We start from the raw sequence: 21895 nt of genomic DNA, 5'->3' as shown, positions 1-21895 counted from the left end.
AAAATCAACAGGTTTTCAAAAATAATGATAATGTTATAATAAATTGCTTTTTAACATCCTGACATGTCAAATTTTACTGCAACATAGTTAAATGTGATGAACTACATATGTGGTTACTGTGAATTTGAGAAAGTAATACAGAGAAAAGGTTTAATAGCATTTGTTGACACTTGCTTTTATATTGTGTATTTTATGCAATGAAATTCCGATATTTTTAATAGGGCTGACAAACGATTAATTGTGATTAATCGTATACAAAATAAAAGTTTAAGATAATAAGAGTTTGCCTAATATATGTGTGTGCACTGTGTGTAATTATTATGTATATATATAAAAATTCATTTACATTCATGTATATATTTAAGAAATATTTGAAGTATATGTATTTATTATAATTTTTACATAATTTATATTACATATAGATAAAAATATTTTGTACATTAACACATTTCTCTTAAAAATATACATTAATTTGTGTGCATTTATAATAATTACACACAGCACACCCATATATTAGGCAAACTTTTATTTTGTATGCAATTAATCGTGATTAATCATGAGACAGCCCTAATTTTTAAAATGTCACATAGGTGTCCAAATTCTTACTGGGGCCACTGTGCATCAGACCACCCTAAAGGTGGTAAAATCATTCACATTTTTCCAAGAATTTGACAGCTTATACTGAGGTACATTGGGTTTGTCTTTTGAGTTTAGAGTTCTGCAGGAGGACACACTGCTCAGACCTCCCTGCCCACCTCCTGCCTTCCCACAATGCTCTGCAGCAGGGCATCACGGCTCATTGGCTAGTATGTCTGCAGTACTGTCAGACAAGAGAAAAAGCTATGACGCTTATTAGGCCAGAGTCTGTCTGCTCCATAGCCAGAAGGCAACCCGGCTTCCTGGTACATCCGCAGGTCAAAGCTCTGCTTTTCACACATTCAGGAACCATACCACATTTGCCTCCCTTTCTCTCTCTCTCTCTCTCTCTCTTTTTGCTTCTCCTTACATTTCCCACTGCTCTACTCCTTTTCTTATTTTCAGATTTCACCTAAATCCCCACTGGCTCCTCTCAATAGACGTTTACATAATTACCACCCTCCCCTCTGCAAGCTCTCGGTAAAGAATCTGTGCTCCAATTACAGTTCACAGGGAGTATTACCAGGATGGCAATGTTACGCAAAAGTAATGCGTTCACCCTGCAATGCAGGTCACACTGCAACCCAGACCAAGGCGCACAAAGAAAACCAGCTACATCATGTTTATAACTGCTACTCCACCCATTTGCAACTTCAGACATGACAGGACACTCTAGTGTACAGTGTGAATGAATCCGATGTTTGGTTTTGTTAAGCTTCACTAATCTCACAATCTATGCACAAAGTATTTGCAAGTGGTGGAAATTCACTTGCCAGTTGCTGGAGCAAAGTTAAAGGGGGCATTAGAAAGGAACTAGGTGATGGTGGAATTTAAAACATTCCACTTGTTGGGTGAGGAGATTTTAAAAGGCTGAGTGAACATTTCCGGCCTTACTGCTCAGCATACTGAGAAAGTAAGAGAGCGCTGATGGGATAGTACACAGAAACAGGAAAGGCTTATTCGAACTCCTTTAACATCAGAAGGGGACAGTCTTTGTTGAACAGAGCTTAAACCAGTACAGACCCCTGGGGCTACTGGGCTCCTGTGGTTTTTTTTGAGTTGCTTTATTTATCAATCCCATAAGGCAATTGATGCAAGCAAGGTGATTTAACCCAATGGCCTCAATGTAACCCCACTGAAGTAATAAAGACACTGGTGTGCAATGAGAAGGTCTGGTGGCTCAATCCTTTCATATGCCCTTAGGCTGTCACATGCTCTATGAGAATAGCAGTCACTGAAATGTCTGCTCGTGTGAATGCAGCGTATTATAGGAGTGACGGCTATTATAGTATTCCCAGCAAGAAATCATTTAGATTTTACATCTGTCAGACTATTTTATCTAAACCAAACCTACTAGGCATTGTTAGCACCATGATGTAAAAGTTTAACTACCGGAACTATTAAGCAAAGAGCAGACAACTGGAAGTGAACCGCACCCAACTGTCTTGCAAATCAGTCAGGTTTATATCAATCTGTTTGTCTCACCTAAACACAGAAGATGGACATGCACCACAGCATAACCAAAAATCCACCTTGACCAAATCTTGACACATGGACATCCAGATAAACTAAAGACTTAAAGCATTCATGAAACATTAAAAAAAAAAAAAAAAACAGCTGGGCCTTCTCTCGGTGTATATACTTTCTGAAAATTAAGTAAAACACAGCCTATCAGGCTACTGCTCCAAGGCTGTAATTTGCGATTAGAGCATGGGTCAAAGACTTTGCCTAATCCTGGATGAAGCTAAGCCCAAGAAAAGAAACAAGGCATAGCACCATTCCTCTACATTTGCCATATTTTCAAACTGGTTAAAGTACAAATCAAGGTTTACATTTTGTGAAATTAATCATGGCCATCTTAAAGAAAGTTAGCCTGTATAAATGCACACTGAAGTACAATGTATGTAACAAAAGAATACACAAATTTACCTTGGTATTTCTTCGCAGACTTCTCAAGATATTCCTCCTCTTTGGGTCCTCGCCTTCTTCATTTAATGAACTGTCCCCTTTCTGCGCACCAAGCTCATCCTCTTTAGTCTTGGGGAGACCTCCAAGCTCATCATCACTGCCAATGAAGCTTGTGCGGAAGCTGCTAAACTTTCCAAGTCGCTTGGAGCGATCACGATACAGCCGAGGTTTAACTCCAAGAGCAGATAGTTTCCGTCTACGTTCCAATGAACTGCTATCGGCCTCGCTGTCTGATCCATTCCCTGCACCATTAGAATGACTCTTGTTTGCATTGCGAATAGTGATGATCTTGCCCTGTGTGCTGTCATGCGGTACAGAATAAATATTTTCTTCCTCCGTGGGACGGGGCTTTGCTACTGCATCCATAGGCTCGGCATAGTCAGATGGATCATAACCACCTTCACTTGCTGGTGGCCAGGTGACTGACGGTAACGAGCGCCTGTTAGCTCCGTGTATGGTCAGGTCCATGTATGAACTGATGTTGGAGGTTTTGGGAATGTCGAAGGTGACATTGGGCTTTGGTCGCACCTGAGGTGGGACTTTGTTGTTAAGCTTGTTTTCGAAACTGGTAATGTCAGAGATGAGTGAGAAGGCATCACCCTCCAGATCTGGGAGCTTGAAACCTCCACCATGGGCCAAAGTGCCATCTTCCCTTAGGGTGGGATAAGGTGGGGAGGGCTCGATGTCATCCTCTGAGTCCAGCAATGTGATGCTTGGGGAGCCACATCGTGGTGAAGAGACATTCTCATTGGTGACATTGTCTGCAACATTGTCATACATATAAGTTGCCTCTACAATGGTTTTCTTCTCCACCACCTCCTTAAAGAATGGCTGAAAGTGGTCTATCCGATGTAAGCCTCCCACCACCCCACCAAATCCACAGATTACAGAGCTGAAACGGGCATCAATTTCATGGGCCAGTTCCTCCCCTTGGGCAAGCTGCTCTCGGACTGCCTCAGAGTCTGCAAGTTCTGATTGAGTTTCTGCAACAGCAAGCAACTGCACTGGAATAATGTCCTGGACCTCACAAAGGAACGCACAGAGGGTTTCCATAGAAGCCTTCCGTTTTGCTGAGTACACTGCTATGTAACCATGTACTAATCTGCTTTTACGTAAGGAAAAAGATGAGTGGTAAGATAGAACAGCAAGATCAATGCTTTGCCTTTGGCCACCAATAGATAATTCCAACAAAACCGATGTTCCACTGGATAGACTGGAAGAGGGCCGACAGTGCTGGGGCAGCAAGAATGGTGAAAGAAGCTGGTCGACATCATAAGTATCTCCACACATCAGACACATTACAATTCGCAAGTCACCATCTGTGCTCTGCTGAGAGTCTCTGAAACCTGCAAGTGCAGGTAGCAAAGGTGGGGAGCTACTGCCAAGACTAACTGAGGGTCTTCGTGTGTCTAACAGACCTTTGAGTATCTGGTTTAAATGTTTTTCATTTATATTGCGACCATAGCCCACACCTGGAGAAGCAGGCTCTAAGTAACTGCACTGGAATTTGCCAGCCACTTGTTGACCTTGTTGAATCAGGCTTTGTGCCGTTTCACCTCCAATGTCAGAAATGGAACCAACGCCTCTCTTGGTGACCAGCAGAAGAGACAAGGGAAGTTGAACTAGATTAGTATCCCTTCGACTTATGGTTGATTCTCGTAATTTCTCAATACTATCAACAACATAGGATAAGGATTCCTTTGAGTTGTAGAGGCAGAGGCAACCGTGTGGTGCAAAAGTGGGGGTATGGAAGGAGTTCACTGGAAGGCGTACATTTCCCTCTATAGGTCGTAGAGCCAGTTCGTAGGTCCTTCCATCTAGCACGTACCGTTCATCATTGGTGCACAGTGCTCTGATCTCATTAGCCAATTCTCTTGCAAGTCCATCTTTGCCAAGGATCACAAGATTAATTCTATCTACCTTTCCCTCACCAAACTGTGATTTTGAGCCCCCATCAAAGGAATATCGAGTGGGAAAACGGAGGGCTAAGTGTTGCTCAATTTTGCCATCCACACAATGAGGACTGCTAGGACAGGTTTCCTTAGTAGGGTGGTAGACAAAATGGATATGCTTGAGCACTAGGGCATCTCTCTCAGCTTGAAGCTTCTGCAGGGCCTTGAACCTCTGCTCGTCTCCAAGAACCTCTTGGATTGCACCCATTTTTTCTTTACTGGGCTTAGCATCAACTTCAAGCTCATAAAACAACTCAGAGTACTCCAGTAAAAGTTCTTGGAAGTCCTCTTTGGCTTGGTCAATAATGATCTTCTGGTATTTGTTATAGATATCAAGATACTCAGGCTCCTCTAGCCACTGATAAAACTCCTCATTCATGATGAAGCTACGAGCTTCCTCCCAGGGTTTGCCAGGTGTAACAAACGGCGAAGACGCAAGTTTCTCTTTGAACTCCCATCGCATTTCTGCTCGCTTTCTTTCATTGCGCAAGTGTTCTAAGTGAGCCTCATAGACATGCTCTGCTGCAGGGGTTTCCAAAAGGTCCTGGGGAATACGTTCATCTTCCATGTTGTCAATGTGTGGTGTAGTTTCCCAAGGTGTGTCGTCCAACACAACAAACCAGTGGGAGAATTCCCGCTTAGTCTCGAGAACTTTCTGTACTCCTGACCAGCTCAGGTGATCAATCTCATCCAGATCTGAAACCAAGGAATTGAGAGCCTGTGGAAGTGTGCTGAGATAGATTTTACGCCGCTTTTCTATATGTTCTTGCTTGAGCCTGTGCACATGTTGCTGGAATAGTTTCTTGGCCTTGGAAGTACCCTCAAGGAAGACATACTCTTTGTATTCAGGGGATGTCTGCATTCTGCGGTTGATGTTCGGCCATGTTTCATTATGGTTCTTCACAATGCGGCTTACCAGCCACTCGTATCGGTCCTTAGCGGATGCTATCTGCTGACTCTGCTGCTTGAGGGCTTCAAAGTATGGAATGATCTTGGGCTTCCCTCTACTCTTATCTATCAACTGCACCAAGGTAAGAAAGGCAAGGTCAACATTAACATTAGAGCGTGCTGAGGTTTCAACAACCTGCAAATTCTTTTTGGCCAAGGCAAAGGTGTGAGAGTCTTTAATGTACCGCTCAACTCCTTCATCACACTTGGTCAACACAAGTACAACTGGCTTCTTGGTCTTAGCTAGCTGAGTATAGAGATTGGTGACAAACTTCATCTGGTCATCAAAATTTCGGTTCATTCCCCTGCTCACGTCGACACAGAGTAAGAATCCATCCACTAAAAGTTTGCCTTCAGGCATTTGCTTCTGCTCAAAGTCTTGCTCTAGTCCTAGCTGATCTGTGCAGAAATACATAAGCTTCTCAGCAGAGGCCAGTTTGGTGGAAGCTGCCCGCTTGATGTAAGGCAGTAAGGCAGTACTTCGATGTGGCTGAAACGTTTGATCATCAATAAACTCTGTCTGTTCCACCACATGCATTCGGCAGTCAGCGCCCTCCTCCAACATTCGTACCGCCTCGCCCCAAAACAGGAAGTGGTCATTGTTGACCACTCTACCACCAAAGTCACTTGTGCTTAAAACAGATGTGTGGTCCAAATAAAAATCATCAGCACTGGGGCGAACAAAGCGATTGCAAAGGCAGGACTTGCCTACCCCACACTGCCCCTTTTCCTTTTCAGTCCCGGACAAACCTACCACAACAAGGTTGTAGGTTGGTGCCCGGGCATCTTGTTTTTTTGCCATCATCATCGTATGACAGCACTCATTTTGCCATTCCCAGAAGCTCTAGTTTGAAAGCTGCTGGGCTGATGTTCCATCCAAATGCTTTCAGGCTTGGCAAATAATTTATTTGTAAAAATCCTGAAAGTTGCTTTAGGGTTTTTCCATGCAGGGCCAGTATGTCCGATCCCTTTAATGATCAAATTTGAAAATCCACAGTCACTTGGCCATTCACAATTTTGGCAGAGGTTTAGAAGGGGAAGAAGGGAATGGGTTTGAGGGTGGGGGAAAGGAGTCCCTGTGGACTTAGGCGAGTGTGCTGCAGGTAATATTATTCCAGCCCATCTCCTCTTCTTAGGGGCACTCCAACACAGAAATACTGGAGGTTTCAGGCTCGTCTATCCTCGGTCTGACCCTGCAAGAAATAAAAGAGAGACAACACAATTAGAAAATTATACTATAAAACAGATACAAAAGAACCATTTTAAAGAATGTATCCATTACATTTTTATTTAAGACTACTTAGAAAAAAAATTATTTCATTCCAATTTGAACAAATATGGCTATAAAGCCGTAGGTTTTCACATCAAGATGAATGACTATTTTGAATATTTTGGCACCACCAGTCCCAGTTTCATTTCATCAGCTGCCCAGGGCTGTTTATGCGTAACCTGAGGTATCAATACCAAATTATAAGAGGTTGGTATCATACCAAAGCCAAAATTGTTGAATCAATTCAACCCCACAAGGCACCCCAAACACACAAACATACACACAGATGAAAGCTGTGATAAGTGCTTCAGAGATACAGTTTTAATTAGGCAACCAGGGAAACTCAAAATGGCCCCTAATAGGAAACACTGCACATTGGCTGCTTTTCACAGTCTCAAAAATCATTTTCAAAAGGTTTTTGCTATAAGAAAAATTAACAACTCTATTAACATTTCAAACAGAGTGATACTGTGAATCAAATTCAAAAACAGATTCAAAACAGGAAATGTATGATGTATGAATTGAGTGGTGAATGTGGATACCAAAACAAATTAAGTCAAGGCCTGTGGAAATCTACAAAAAACAGAACCCTCTAGACAATATATGACAAGAGCTCACAGAAGCCCTTATACTGTCCTTGAAATCCCGACCCCCATAGCCTGCCAAATGCAGAGACAAATCAAAAAATGTGTTGCTATAATTACAAAACACAGCAAAAAGGGTAAAGGGTATCGTTCTGCTGATATCTGTTCTGCTTTTTAATTAGTAAACAAAACACAAATCTATACGTACATACACTAATTATACATTTATATTTTATATTTGTTGTCTTTTTGTATATAAGCACTTAAGTTGGGACAAACCCAGATTGTCAGTCACCTAAACAGAATGAATGACTTGGGCCTATGCCAAGGACAGGCACTACAGAAGCCACAGACTTCCGCCTCCCAGATCAACAGCAGCACCTGGGAGGCAAGACTAGGTAAATGTAAATCTCAAAGCACTACATCTAGCGATCACAAGCAACACGATTGCATTTGCAGATGCCATTGTCACAATCTGGGCCAAATGTAATGATTCCGCTGTGGCGAATGTGCTCTGTGAAATAGCTTCTATGTAACAGCCAGCATTCTTGAAATCACAAAACATGTAAGAGCTTTAACATTTCATTTGAATTTCTGACACTTTGTATCAGAGTGGAAAAAGGTATCAAAGTTTGAGCCTTGGCATGCCAGTCAATGTTGGATCAGTGATAAGACCAATGGAATCATGCTCGTATGTAACTCTCAAAAACAGCTTTTGCTAGTACGATTAGCCAGCAATCATTGGACACTTCAATCTAGCAAACACAAAAGTAAGATATGCTGGCTTACCGAGAGAAAAAGCCTGAAATGTCAAGAATGAATTTGTCGTTCTACTCCCCCACTATAGTAAAAACAAGGTAGAGAGCCACTGAGCAATGCAATGCTGTGGGTGTGGCAGCGTTATGTTTGTTTAAACATTGACCAGCTCCTCTAACTTAACTCGGAAACATCATCTCTATTTTTATGTTAAATATTATACTTGCACTTCTCAAGAAATCATATGAAACATAACCTGAATATATTTTCATTACATGCATCCAATAAGGCTTCAAATAAACTACTTTTTTTGTTTTCTGAGCTCATCAGATGTGGTTATCAGTTAGTAAGCTATGAGGGAGTAATTATATCATTCATGCTGATAGAGGGCAGGTAATTATGTAATTATGCTCAAGAACAGGTTGCTGTAAGTGCCACCCATAGTAATGCTTTCCATATTAAATTCCAAGATGTTACAATGTGAAAGAAAAGGAGTGAGAAAGGATTCTGTGGCTTGAAAATTCATTTTAGTAGAGAAACACTTGAGAGCTCTCAAGGAAAAATAAATCATTAACAAATAACCATGACAGCTGCCTGGCTACAGATCAGCAATGACCCACGTGTCACACACACACACACACACACACATGCACAACCAGGTGGTGACTCCAGCTTCTGTTTTTTTTTTTTTTAAATCAGTGCATCTATTCTGTTGGGTCACCAACATGACAAGTGACGCCATGCTTGCTGGTTCATGACCAATTGTGAATGTTATTAGTCTAATTAAGGAAGAGCTCATTATTCCTCAGCTCTTCAGGACCTGGCCTTCTGAAACACACACACACACACGTTGCCGCCAGCGCAAGAGCCACATCTGCTTGATCTGTCCCAGCTGTGTAATTCCATGTATTGCTTTGTCTTTCCATGTTCAGCATGCTGTTAGTGCTATGAACTAAATGAAATCTACAACAGCTAAAGATGAGAGCCAAATCAGCCTGTGTTTTTCCCCCTGATGAGCTAATGCAGCAACAAACAAATCATAGATATCACAAACATGCGAACAGATGGCTAGTATAGTTGATACAAAAATCAACTAATAAAAATTCAAGCACTTCAAGCAGACGTTCAAGCATTAAATAAGTGCTTACGTCTTTCTGGAATTCTAAACATTTCTTGTTCAACAGCTGCTTTGAGTCTTAAATTTGACAATAACCCTAATTTATAACAAAAATTAAACAATTGTCTGATACACAAAGTGAAAATGTTCACATGCAAGTTGCATAATAAAACACAATTACGCTACTGGCAACTTAAAACCTTCAATCTAGATCTGTATGAATTTTTTTTAAAAAGTGTGCATTGAGGGTGCATAGTAAATGAGGGTGGCCATCTGAAAAAATATCAAATGAGACAACTTACAATTTTGCAGACAAACATAGCACGTCTGCAAAACCACTGCTAATGTATCATCCAACAGACTGCAAAAGCAGATGTTCCAGCATCCACCAAACAGAGGTGAGATACAGTCACACCCATGACCATGTTTGGATAAGACATGATACAGTCCATCAAGCCAAAGCTAGGCTAGCATGTAGCCTGCAGGCTTGCGGACTTCATCCTACACTTCGTGTTAAGACACAGTCACTAATAGATGGGGATATGCCTGGACTTGCCCTTAACCATGGCCCACTTGCCTACATAACAAGTAGAAGAGTGAAAGAGGGCGCAGGGGGTCTGGCTGGTGGATGTAAGAAAGATCATCTGAGAGATGGACGCCAGCTAAACCAAAAACAGCATGTAGTGACCGAAAGGGCGTGAAGTTCGCACTTGCTTGTACCGGTGGCTTGCAGTTAACTCAGTCAGATGGGCCAATCATAAAGGACCAGAGCATTCCAAAGCTTCATTAAAGGGCAGTTTAGTCTTTTAAGGTACTGTCAAGGTTTAAACTCCACAAGCCTTCTGAGCTTTAGGCTACTGTTAAAATTAGGTCACATTCCACCGGCCTTGGGCCTGACCTGCACACAGGCTAAGAATACTGTTAAAATGTCAGGAGCCAGGCTGATCAGAGAGAGGAATCCATACACTAAGGTCTGAGTGATGTGCATTGTTAAGCATTTTAAGAGAAGGCATTTGTACAGAATGCCATTTTGCTTTTTGTGTGGTACCAAGGCCTCTGACCTGAACTTTGATATGTAAGCAAGACTAGCGAGACTGAACATACAGGTGTGTTGAATGAAGCCAGAAACATCTCTTAGGCTAAATTCTGAATTTCTCATCGTGTTAAAACAGCTGACATGTTTACTTTTCTAAGACATCATATAAAAGATGATCTGAAAAACGCCCATTGTTGCCTGACTGTTTAAGTCTTATCAGCCTCCAGTAATGAGCAACTCCATAGCCAACACAATCAAACTAGAGAACAACAATACATCCCCTCTGAATGGGTCTTAGGACAGTAAAATGCAGCAGACAAAAGCAATTTCAAAGACTATAATTAATACCAACAGAAATGAAAACTACAATTTGTTTCCTGTCAAACTACTGTGAAGAAGCTTGTCTAAACAGACAGTCACACACATAATCAGGCCGACAAGCTGTAAACATCCACTTACGCACACTCTCGCAGATCAATCGGTCTTTTATATTCTCTTCAAAAGAAGCAAAGATTGAAAATGTCGCTGAACATCAGTAAATCACAGATGTGTATTGTTTGGGTACTAAAGACATTGTTATTGTTGAAAGAGTATTACCAATGCATTACAATGTGCTGGTGCACGTATTATTCCTAAAGGCATGCCACAGCACCTAAATTATGAGGAGAGATATTTGTCCAGCCATCAGCATTTATATAAAAGCAGAATTCCACTCTTCTAGTGTGTTATCTTTACTGGAGCCGAAGTCAACATGGCATAGAAAATGAGAGGCCATTCATACGGTGTCCCGCAGGGCCGGTGTCTAGGCTCTTTCCATTTCCGGCCTGTCCTCATCAATGCCACTTTCATAAAAGAATTACAGCTGAGAGAACTGCCGATGATGACGAAGCAAGGCAGAAGCAGAGTAAACACAGTTTAGTTTGACTGATGCAACTCACAAACCCATTCCTCCAACTGAATCACCACTAATACGGTCGTAAGAGCAGATAGTCCACTCATCCATTTCCCCCCCACCCCCACCCCTGATCCCTCTCTAGTCTCTCTCGAGACCTGGACTCCATTAGAGCACTGCCTGGGGCGCAGAGGAACAGAGCCTTTGCACGGACAACACTTCCTGTATGGGGAGAGAGTCTAATGCTGCAGTGGGGAGACAGAGAGAGAGAGAGAGAGAGAGAGTGTTGTACAGGGATGGGAAGATGAACAAAGGGGAATAAAGATGTATAAAATATTCAGCTAGAATGGCCACGGAGGGGGGGGGAGACCATATTCTCCATATCCAGAACTGAGAGGCTACAGTAAATGTGTTGGCTCTGCTGCTGTAAAATGGGTGATCCAATTGGCATAATGTACAATGACCAGGATGCCAGAAAACAGACATTTCATACATATAAATCCCCTCAAAAGTAAATGTACTGGCTTCAATCACATACACGGTGCATTAGGGTGTACTCACACCTTAAACTGAGCCCGAGTGTGATTCTCCCTCCGCCCCATTCCCCGCTGGCCTGCACTCACATTGCACTTCCATAGCAGGCCGGAGCATGCTTACGCTACTACGATGCGACTGTTTTGAAGTAATCAGGGGTGCATTTCCCAAAAGCATCGTTAGCCAACTATGGTTGTAAGTTTCACTGAAGTCTATTTGTTGCTTTCGGGAAACGCACCCCAGGAAGTGAAGTACTATCGCTCAGAACAATGGAGTCTGTTTTGTTAACTTTGTGGTTTATTATTTTGAGTCGTTTGGGATGTGGTAACACACAGCCCTCTCACAATATATTGCTTAACAGATCTATCGCTTTTGCCGCTCAGAAATTTTCACGCAATTGTGCTGCACTTATCAGAAGTTCTGCACTTGTTGCTCACACTACATGCGTACTGCGCCTAAGCCCAACTGAAACATGCTCTGGCCCACCTCCTCCAAGCGAGCCAGGGACAGCTAAACGAACCGCACCTGTACAGGGTTCGGAACAATCTCACTAGTCATATGAATAGGGCTTTGGGGGTCAAACATGCTCAGGCAAGGTTCAGATCACCTAGTGTAAGTACGGGACATATTTGACCACTGAAAGAATGTTTAAACCAGGGGTGTCCAATCCTGCTCCTGAAGGGATACCATTCTAGAGAATTTAGCTACAACCCTAACCAAACACACCTAAACCAGCTAATCAAGGTCTTCAAGATTACTTGAAACCACAGGCAAGTGTGTTGGAAGATGGTTGGAAATTAAGTCTGCAGAAACATAACCCCCTCCAAGAAGCAGGTTTGGCTACTTCTGAAATAAACCAAGGAATCTCAGAACTATAGACTCCTTAGCACTGCACATTTTGGATATTTCCAATAGTGGACACACCCAGTTTGAAAACCCCTTGGCTGAACAACAAAGGTGGCAGCAATGGGGGCTCCCTCTTTTCAGCCACACAGCGGCCCATGCCAAACATCACAGTCCAACCTACTGTACAGCCTTTGTTAAGACACATGACTTTCATTCGACTCTTCTGGAGTTACTTTTCTCAACGTGCCTACTCTTCCTACCTTGGGACAGTTGACAAGAGGCCAAAAAACTCTGGCAAGAGCACAGCTGTAGCAGGTGTTTAAGATGGACAATGTTCTTTTGGATGGACTCTACCCTTGTGGAGTTACTCTTCTCAATAGGTGCCTACCCTTCCTACCTTGGGACAGTTGACAAGAGGCCAAAAAAACTCTGGCAAAACCACAGCTGTAGCAGGTGCTTAAGATGGACAGTGTTGTTTGGGGACTGGTTCTCTTGTGCTGACTATATTATTGTGGCTTTCTTTACTCAAGAACAAAGGTGGCAGTTTGCCCTTGCATCTGTACTCATCAACCGATAAGTCAAAGCTCATACGTCATAAACAGCTAGACCACTACTCTGAGATTATAATCTCACCATGGACAGCAACTGTTTGCATGCAAAGCACACCGGATTACTCTGGATTAATACGGCACTCTCTGCATCTTCATATTTCCAGGATGGCTAGCTCTTCAGGCATGATATAATGCAGTTAACCACATACATACTCACACAAAAAGAAAGTATTTCAACCATAAAGCCCCTGACCTAGATCCCAACACTGCCCGACTTCGCTGTCAAAATCTGTTATTGACTTGTTTAACCACTGCAAATATCATCCTCCTCTGCGTCACTTAAAAAAACGACTTTTCGGTTGCACAATTTTGGTTCCTTGTGCTAGAAGCCTGTAGTGGCAGGGCAAGCAGGGGATTTCTCATTGAAGCCAGATTGTGTTCATGACCAATCTGCAGGATGGCTTCCTCTCTCGCTCTCGACACACACACGCACCCACTTTTCTCAGCCTGAACTTGGAACAGAGGTCTGGTTTAGTAAGCAAGGAGAGGGAAAAGAGAGGGTGTGTGTCAGAAAGGGAGGGCTGAAGAGAAAAAGGAAAACAACAAAACTGAAAAAATGATCTGTTTGGAGGAAAAACTGTAGAGCAGCAAGAAGTAGTTGAGGTTAGCTGCTGTAACTCATTTCTAACACCACGACTCTCTCACGATAAAGGCTCTAAATATTTCTCATCAGGGAGCCATGCGTGATGACAGCTATTAATTCCTCACACCAGCAGGCATGGTGGCAGGTTTGACAGCGATAGGGGCTCCCTCTTTTCAGCCACACACCAACCTTCACAGTCCAACCTACTGCACAGCCTTTGCAAAGACAGATGACCTTCATTCGACTCTGCTCTTCTGGAGTTACTCTTCTCAACATGTGCCTACTCTTCCTACCTTGGGACAGCTGACAAGAGTCCAAAAAAACTCTGGCAAGACCACAGCTGTAGCAGGTGTTTAGATGGACAATGTTGTTTGGGGACTGGTTCTCTTGTGCTGACTATATTTCTGTGGTTTCCCTCACTCCAGAGCATGGAGAGAAACATGAAACCTTAGTCTAAATCTGTTGGGTAATGGAGGCACACATGTTGTAAATACCACTGACAGTGTGATTGACAAATAAAGATGCATATTTTCATGGTTCTGATCCATTTTGAAGGTATGAGCAAAGGTTTGAGGAAAGATGGGAATGGTTAAAATCTAGTAGCAATGAATTTATGAATGAAATTTCTTATGGCTTTCTTATGATCTTTCAAAGCTCCAATTTAAAATCTATTGCAACACTTGCAACATTATTTTAAACTCTAAAAGTGATTTAAACAATTGTTCAAAGTTGGCAAGTCACTACTGTTGGTTGCTAGTAGTTGTTACTGAAACTGATATTTCCAACTGTATCAGGCAGTGGTCAACAAAAGCTTCAGTAGCTGTGTTTACATTACAGATTTGCATGAAACAAAAACAAACGTAATGGTGCAGTCACCGCGCTAGCCATTATTTTTAATCGAAGGAGAGGTAGGTGTGTATCTTTAGCGAAGCAGTGCGGGGAGCCACTTCTGGGACACTGGTATAAACAAAAGCATTAACCAGTAGTCGTGATCAGCTCCGGTAGCCATGACAGAGCCGTAATACGCTGGAGACATGCGCAGTGTAAAAAAAGAAAAAAAAAAAAAAAAAAAAAAAAAAAAAAAACAACAAAAAAACCTGTTTCCGTTGCAGTTTTGTGAAATATTACTTTTTCAAATTGCCGAAAAACCACCTCCTGCGAGCATAAAAACTGTTGCGATACATGGGAGTTTTTGCAAAATTGGCGTGTTTCCATTGGGCGTATTTTCAAGTTGCAATTTCAATTTGTGCAATTTGAAGGGTAATGGCAACGCCGCTACTGTCTCCACTTACACTTAAAAGACATCAGGTCCAAAGTTAAAACCCACGCTACATTTTGTACAGCAAACAGCTAATGTTACCTCAAATCACCAGCTCTCCAATGAAAACTAATAGTCACTTTTGTCACTGTTAGCAGTGTGAATGCATTCTTAAGGCAAGGATTGATCAAACTGCAGATCTTCAACCTTTATCAAACATACCTGAACAAGCTAATCAAGGTCTTCAGGATTACTAAAAACTTGAAGCAGTGTTGAAGCAGGTTGTAGCTAAAGTGTATAGGAAGGTTACCTTCTAAGAGCAGCTTTGGATACCCCTGGACTTTTGTCAACAAATGGTTGAGGAAGAGACCTTGTAGAGGCTAAATTTAATATTACAATCTAACAATACTACAGTCAAACTGTATACATTCAACTAAAATGTGTAAGGACACACCCTTAACACCCTCGCATAAACAGTCAGGTGCAAATGTACACAACACTACCACACAAAGAGGCAATTATAATTACACAATGCCTCCTTCCTTCAGGGCCAAACACTCCCTTCCCAGCTGCCAATCTATCCCACTAACAGCAGAGATTTACAGGCTAATTGGCTGGTTAACTGTATGAAGGCACAGGTGTTGGGGGCTGGAGATACAAACAGGGTCGCCCAAGCCTTGAAAGTCCTTAGGCCAATCTTAAACCATGAACCAAAGACCGACCCTTTGCTTGAGGGAAACTAGCTTTGTTTAAAAACCTAAAGTTGCATAACTAGGGACTAGCTAAAATCTCTGTCAAACATGAATTTATCTTGTAGGAGCTTGAAACAGAGTTTCAATATTTTTTTGACTAATGAATTTTCATGACTTCTCCATGACCTTCTTAGCTGTTTATGAATATTGGCTAAGGATTTTAAGAATCATTCCATTTGAGAGTGATCGCTAATGAATCATTCAGGGCGATTTGTGAACTGGTTTGACTAAATAATTGAAAACAACAATTTGTAACATCTTATTTCTGTAATAGTCTCTGGCTGTTTCATGACTTCTAACATTAAAAGACAATTAATGCATGACTTTTCCAGGCCTCAAATTTTCAGGTTTTCCATAATCGTAGGAACCCTGTTGTTTTATGTGTAATGATATATAGTATGTGTGTTAAGCAAGCATGTGTTAAATGTAAACACCATAACCTATGGGACACCAGCACAGAAGGGCTACTCTCTTTCAAACAGATGGTTCTTCCACACATACGCTACACTTATAATGTACCATCTGCTCTTGCAATGATAGAGTGTCAAAGTCTCTAATACACACACACACACACACACACACACACACACACAGACACACACACTTATTAACCAGTTTGGTCTCTTCAAACGGGTCTATAACATTAAACACTTCCTTCTTTGATGCAGGCAAGAAACATTTCTTGCACTGCTGGATTATGATGCCAATTAAAACAAATGACAAGATCCGCTGTGTGAGAGCTCCAAGTGTGAAATCCTACATTTCAATGGCTACATTCACACAGTCAGGGTTTGGGATTTACAACTGTATTTAATAACAGGTGTGATTCTCATACAACAGCTTATAGGAGCAGCGCGAATATAATCTGTATGAATGAAAAACCAATGTTAAGCCTCTCTACTGCTCTCGGGATAGCCATAAATAAGGACTGTCATCATAATAACAGTGACCAAAGTAATAAACATGGGGGCTGGATAGTCTTATCACAACTGATTATGAAGTTATGCATTTAATAAAGCAAGTCCAATTGAGACACGTCAAACACTTTAAATACTGGACAATTTTGGTGACAGTAACTAGATCTAAAACCTTTGGATGACACAGCTGATTTAACCGTCACAATGAATTATCATGTTGATTTGAAAAGTCCAGGATCATAATTGAAAGCAGAATTCTCCGACTGACATGGCACTGTTCGAGCACCCAGCGAGCCACATTTCCATGCCACATTTCAGTACTTCCTGTCAGCTGGCAGTTTTGCTGATAACCAGAGAGAAAAGTCTTCAATATGGTAATCTACATTTTTATGCCATTGTAATAAATCTATAAATTCCAGTCCTGATAAAACAGACGTGAACCGACAAGACAAAGTGAGAGAGAAAGATAAAGGAGGACTATACAGAAGAATACAATGATCTGACAGGGAGTTAACCAGGGCTTGGTAGCAGCAGCAGTTCACTAATGGAGCACGTTCACTTAACAGAGTGTTGTAAAATTCTTATATATATGCCCAGACATGCTGCTAGCACCTGAAGCAGATGATGATGGTGCACTTTCCCCTTCTGCTTAATTACACTGTGGAAAACTTGGGGTGGAAGTTCTCAGTGTGAAAGTGAGGGACCGAACAAATCATTCAGAACTAACAAACAACTTAAGGCAGAGGATGAGAGTGTACGGAAAAGCCCAAATGTTGAGCGAGCACAAGACATCTGACTCACTCTCTAGAGAGTGAAAGCAAACTATGAAAACACCTGAACCTGCCATGGTGTCAATTAGAGATAATGACTTTTTACTTGTTGCCACAGTAACTAGCTCTTGCAGCACTGGCAGATGGCTGTGGACTTTTTTCCTGCTTGTTTTCTTCAGAGAGGGCAACTCAAAAGACCAAAAGAATCAAATGCTTTATGCCTTTTTGAAGGATTAAGTTCCTCAAAAATTAATTTTCTATTCACTTCTTTACTCATTCTCATTCCATATGACTGAATGGCTAAAATATTGAAGACTGTGCTGGTCATTCTTTTCATACAATTACAAGGCTATTGAGGCTTTCAAGCTCCAAATCTGACATAAATGCACAATTAAACTATCACCAATGTGGTCCATATAACCTATGTACTACATTCAAGGTCAGAAATAAAAAGTCACTGTGAAACGGAAGTAGCCACAGTAGGTTCAGAGAGTAATGAATTTAACACAGGCTCATGAAAATTCGTGCCTCTATATACATTTCTGCAACAACGTAATTACGTATCCATACGTTTTTATTACGTTGGTACAGGCACATATTGCTGTGTTTTTATTATTTTGCTCCTTGAGGTATGCATTACTACTGTTCAGAATTTAAATATCAGGGGAGTGTCGCTAAAGGTTAATGCTCGTGTTGGAAATATCCCCTATACCAAACCCAACCTTAAACCTTCCCAATAGTGTTAACAAATGCAAAAATGCTATAAAAATGCATTTGTTGATGCAGCTGTTATTTTAACTTCCTTATGTGGATTTGAGCTGTTTTAGCTGAACTGTAGTTTCACAGGGTTCGTACCAGAGCTCTTTACCTCTCAAGTGCAACACTGAATCGCGTGAGCCAACAAGCAAACCTACTGAATTAGAAAACTCATGCATATGAAGCTATATATGTGGCGATAACATTCATCAATATCAGTTTTCAAATCGCACAGGGTGTTAAAATTGTTTTGAAGTCGTAACATAATATTCTTGAAATTATTGTGTGAAAATTAGGCTTTATTAATCAAAACCCTACCTGCGAATCATACTTTGTGTGGAAAGGAATAAAAGTTGTCAGTTTCACTGCCTCTAGTGTTCATTTCAACTCAAAACTGCAGTGATTCGTACATATAGGCAAGTTTTTTCAGTTTTGCAGGAATGTATATAGAGGCACGTGTTTCCAATGAGCCTAGGAAGCACGAATTATAGAAAAAAAAGAAACCCATTGGTGGAGTTTAAGCAGATTAAATAATTGGAGAAGTCTGGCATATGTCAGTACAGACAGAAGTCTGCTGTTTCAGTGGAAGATCAAGTTATGACATTTTAATTAAAAATAATGAGGTTAAAAAAGGCATAGATAATTAATTCAAAATAAGATCAATAACACACATTAAAAAACTAGATGGGATGAATTTTCATTTCACACAGACTTCAAATGTCATGCACTAAAGATTCTAATATCCGGGAGAGCTGGTGTTCTTGACAGAAATAGTGATGTGCAGCTCATGAACAAATCATTCTTTCAAGTAAGATCTTTCAAAATTAATTGGTTGATCTGATTTACAAAACCAGTTTGAGTGCATTTGAGTTAGAGAGTTCAACTCACTGACTTTTGATTAAAGTTCAATCTATTAATCACAAAGAGCTACTGGCTGCATTTACACTGGCATAAAAAAAAAAAAAGATTTTTTGCTCACATCTGACACAGATCGGAATTTGTTGCACATGTGTAAACAAAAAAATTAACATTCACATCCAATCTGAGTCCAAATGTGCATTTTAATCTGATACATATCTGATACGTGGACATCTGACCTACGTTTACACACACATATCCGATTTCCATAAAGATTGCGTTTTTTTTTTAATGCTGGTGTTCACTATACGCTCACATTTTATTACGATGGAAACTTTATAGGTAAGAAATTGCAAATTTAGGAGCTGGTTTTCAACCCCTGCCCCATGAAGTTTATAAATACAATAGCTTCGCTACTAAAAGCTACATTATATTTCTCAGCAATGAGGTGATAACTTTCACTTGTTTGCAAGCTTAAAGGTCCTTGCACACTGAGTCCGAAATTTTCGTCCAAAATGTTTGCATGTTAAAACATAAATACGACCTCACATCCCAGATAGCACACGTACGTCTGCAAGATCACTTGATCTGGAAAGCATCTGCTGTCTACAAACATCTGACAGACATCTGTAAGATGTCAGTTTTACATACATTCTAAATCATAAACATCTTAAAGACATCTAATAGATGTCTATTTGACACCTGATAGGAAACATCCTATAGACGTATTGCAGATGAGCAAACACTAAAAAATACCTTCCAAATGTAAATGCAGGCGTCAAATAGTTATCAAATAGTTTGTGTGCTTTCAGGGATTGTGTCAGTCACGTTTAAAAACTCGCTCCAAATTTTCATCCATCATTAAAAAATTGAATTGGTTCAATTTTCTGCATTTTAGAGGGGTGTTTTGACACCGTGACGTTCTGTGCGTGACACATTTTGTCAAATATGAAAAAGACTCAGTGTGCAAGGACCTTTACACTCGCTGGTGTGTTCTCTCTCTCTTTCATTAATTCAATCAAATTCATTTAAATAAATATAATCTTGGTGCTACTTTATTTCTTTCTACCTCTAACGAGTTGTAGATGCAATAACAAATGAAAATTACAGTTATTTTCCCGTCTTTATCCATTCAGTCAGACTTTGTGCTGCAAAACATCCATGACAACTGTTTTCCATGCTGGGAAATAATAATGGCCACTCGATGTGAATTATATAAATTATTTTAAAAGCACGGCCACTCAAAACCTAAGGGCTATGTGTATAGTAAAGTGATCACTGACAGTCATTTTGGTGGGAATTAATGTAAACAAATATTGGATACCAGTCACGTCTAAAGGGAATGTAACCAGGCAGGCCCAAAAAACAAAAACAACAACAACAACAACAACAACAACAACAACAACAACAAAATAAATAAGCAAAATCGGAAATGGTCAGAAAATTGGATCTGTGCATTAAGACTTGCATTGTAAATGCAGGCACTGAGTTCAGCAGTCTTCAAAGGTAATTTTTTTTTTGTATTCTTTCTAAATTTTACAAGCTGTGGTCCAGATTCATGCTAATTGCATGGAACCAGCATGAATTGTCTAACAATTTCTGTAATATGTCATCACTTTCTGTTTTGTTAAAACCGGAACCCAAGGAAAACCAAAAAAGAGAGGTCGCACAAACAAGAGAGAGAGTATGTGTGTGTTTTTCTTGCTCGGTCAGACTCGCCTCTGGCTTTGGCAGTTGCGAAAACAGCCCTGAGGCAGCCAGAGGTTGGAGGGTTTTGTGCTTGCTCGTCCATTTTAAATGGGCATTCAGACGGGGAATGCCATTAGCCCCATCCTGCCTGCACTGACTCAGCCATGGGCGGCAGTAACCTCAGACTCCTCAGAACAGCAGACTAGGAGTCGACAGCCTCGCTCTTAATGTGTCTTGGTTATTACCTGAGGAACCAATCGACTTTTACACCAACGCATTTAAAGCGGCAGTGTGTAATTCCTGTGCCACTAGATGCAGGGTGATGTGATCAAAGAATTGCAAGATGGTTGTTTACGCCAATGATGTCCACCGTCAGCATTCCCAAAAATCTTAGCAGCAGTTCCTCTGAAATACATTGTTGCGTTGCGTTGCGTTGCATTGCGTAAATGACCACAGAACTGTAGAAAGAACTAATAAAGTATTTGCAATCACATGAGTTGAATTAGTAGACATTTACAATGACTTGTTGAGTTTGGTTCTGGAAACTCTATGCAGTTACAAGGAACACTTCACTCAAAAATGGGAAAAATGGAAACAGAAGAGATTTAAGAATCAAAAAGTACCTTAAAACAACTTGAACAGGTCAAACTTTACACTCTCTTTCACTGAAGATCTACAGTGAGGTTAGTTTGAGGCACTAGGATAAACCTGATTGGTTCTTGCAGAAGCTCAAACACACTTGCGTGAAATGCAAGAAAACTTTATATGGATTTCTTTTCTGATCTCTTCATAAAAATTTGAAGTAATGGACTTTTAAGAAAGGAAGTGAAATCTCTGAGGTTTCATAAATATCTTAAATTTAACTTCAAAAACGAACAAAGTGTAATGGATTTAGATGGACAAATTTCATTTTTTGCTCAACCTGTTGCAACCTGACCTTTCGAATCAAGAACCGGAACTGATTCACTCAAAAGATCCGACTCAAAAGAATGATTCCTTCACGAATCATTCACCACAATTCTCACTGAGGAGCGCTAGGGTGGAAGTCAGGGTTTTCAGTAAATGAGTGGCAACCGCTGAAGTGTGTGCAAGGCCATGAGGTGTCAAAATCCACTAAAGTTCAATTTGAGATGCTTTGCAGAAACCAAAGCACCCCACAGTC

At 40.8% G+C, this 21895-nt stretch overlaps 1 protein-coding gene across 4 annotated transcripts in view; it reads right to left on the bottom strand.

The window, feature by feature from the left end:
• arhgap35a (Rho GTPase activating protein 35a) overlaps positions 1 to 21895 on the bottom strand; it is a 107487-nt gene that overhangs the window by 31848 nt on the left and 53744 nt on the right. For all 4 annotated transcript variants that reach the window (XM_051129704.1, XM_051129702.1, XM_051129705.1 and 1 more), the window contains one exon: positions 2566 to 6697. In XM_051129704.1, coding sequence (XP_050985661.1) covers positions 2566 to 6312 — 3747 coding nt within the window. In that variant the 5' untranslated portion in view covers positions 6313 to 6697. The remainder of the gene's footprint in view (positions 1 to 2565; positions 6698 to 21895) is intronic.

Source organism: Labeo rohita, chromosome 15 (genome assembly GCF_022985175.1).
Source record: "Labeo rohita strain BAU-BD-2019 chromosome 15, IGBB_LRoh.1.0, whole genome shotgun sequence".
Lineage (NCBI taxonomy): Eukaryota > Metazoa > Chordata > Actinopteri > Cypriniformes > Cyprinidae > Labeo > Labeo rohita.
This window is presented reverse-complemented; position numbering and strand designations above follow the sequence as displayed.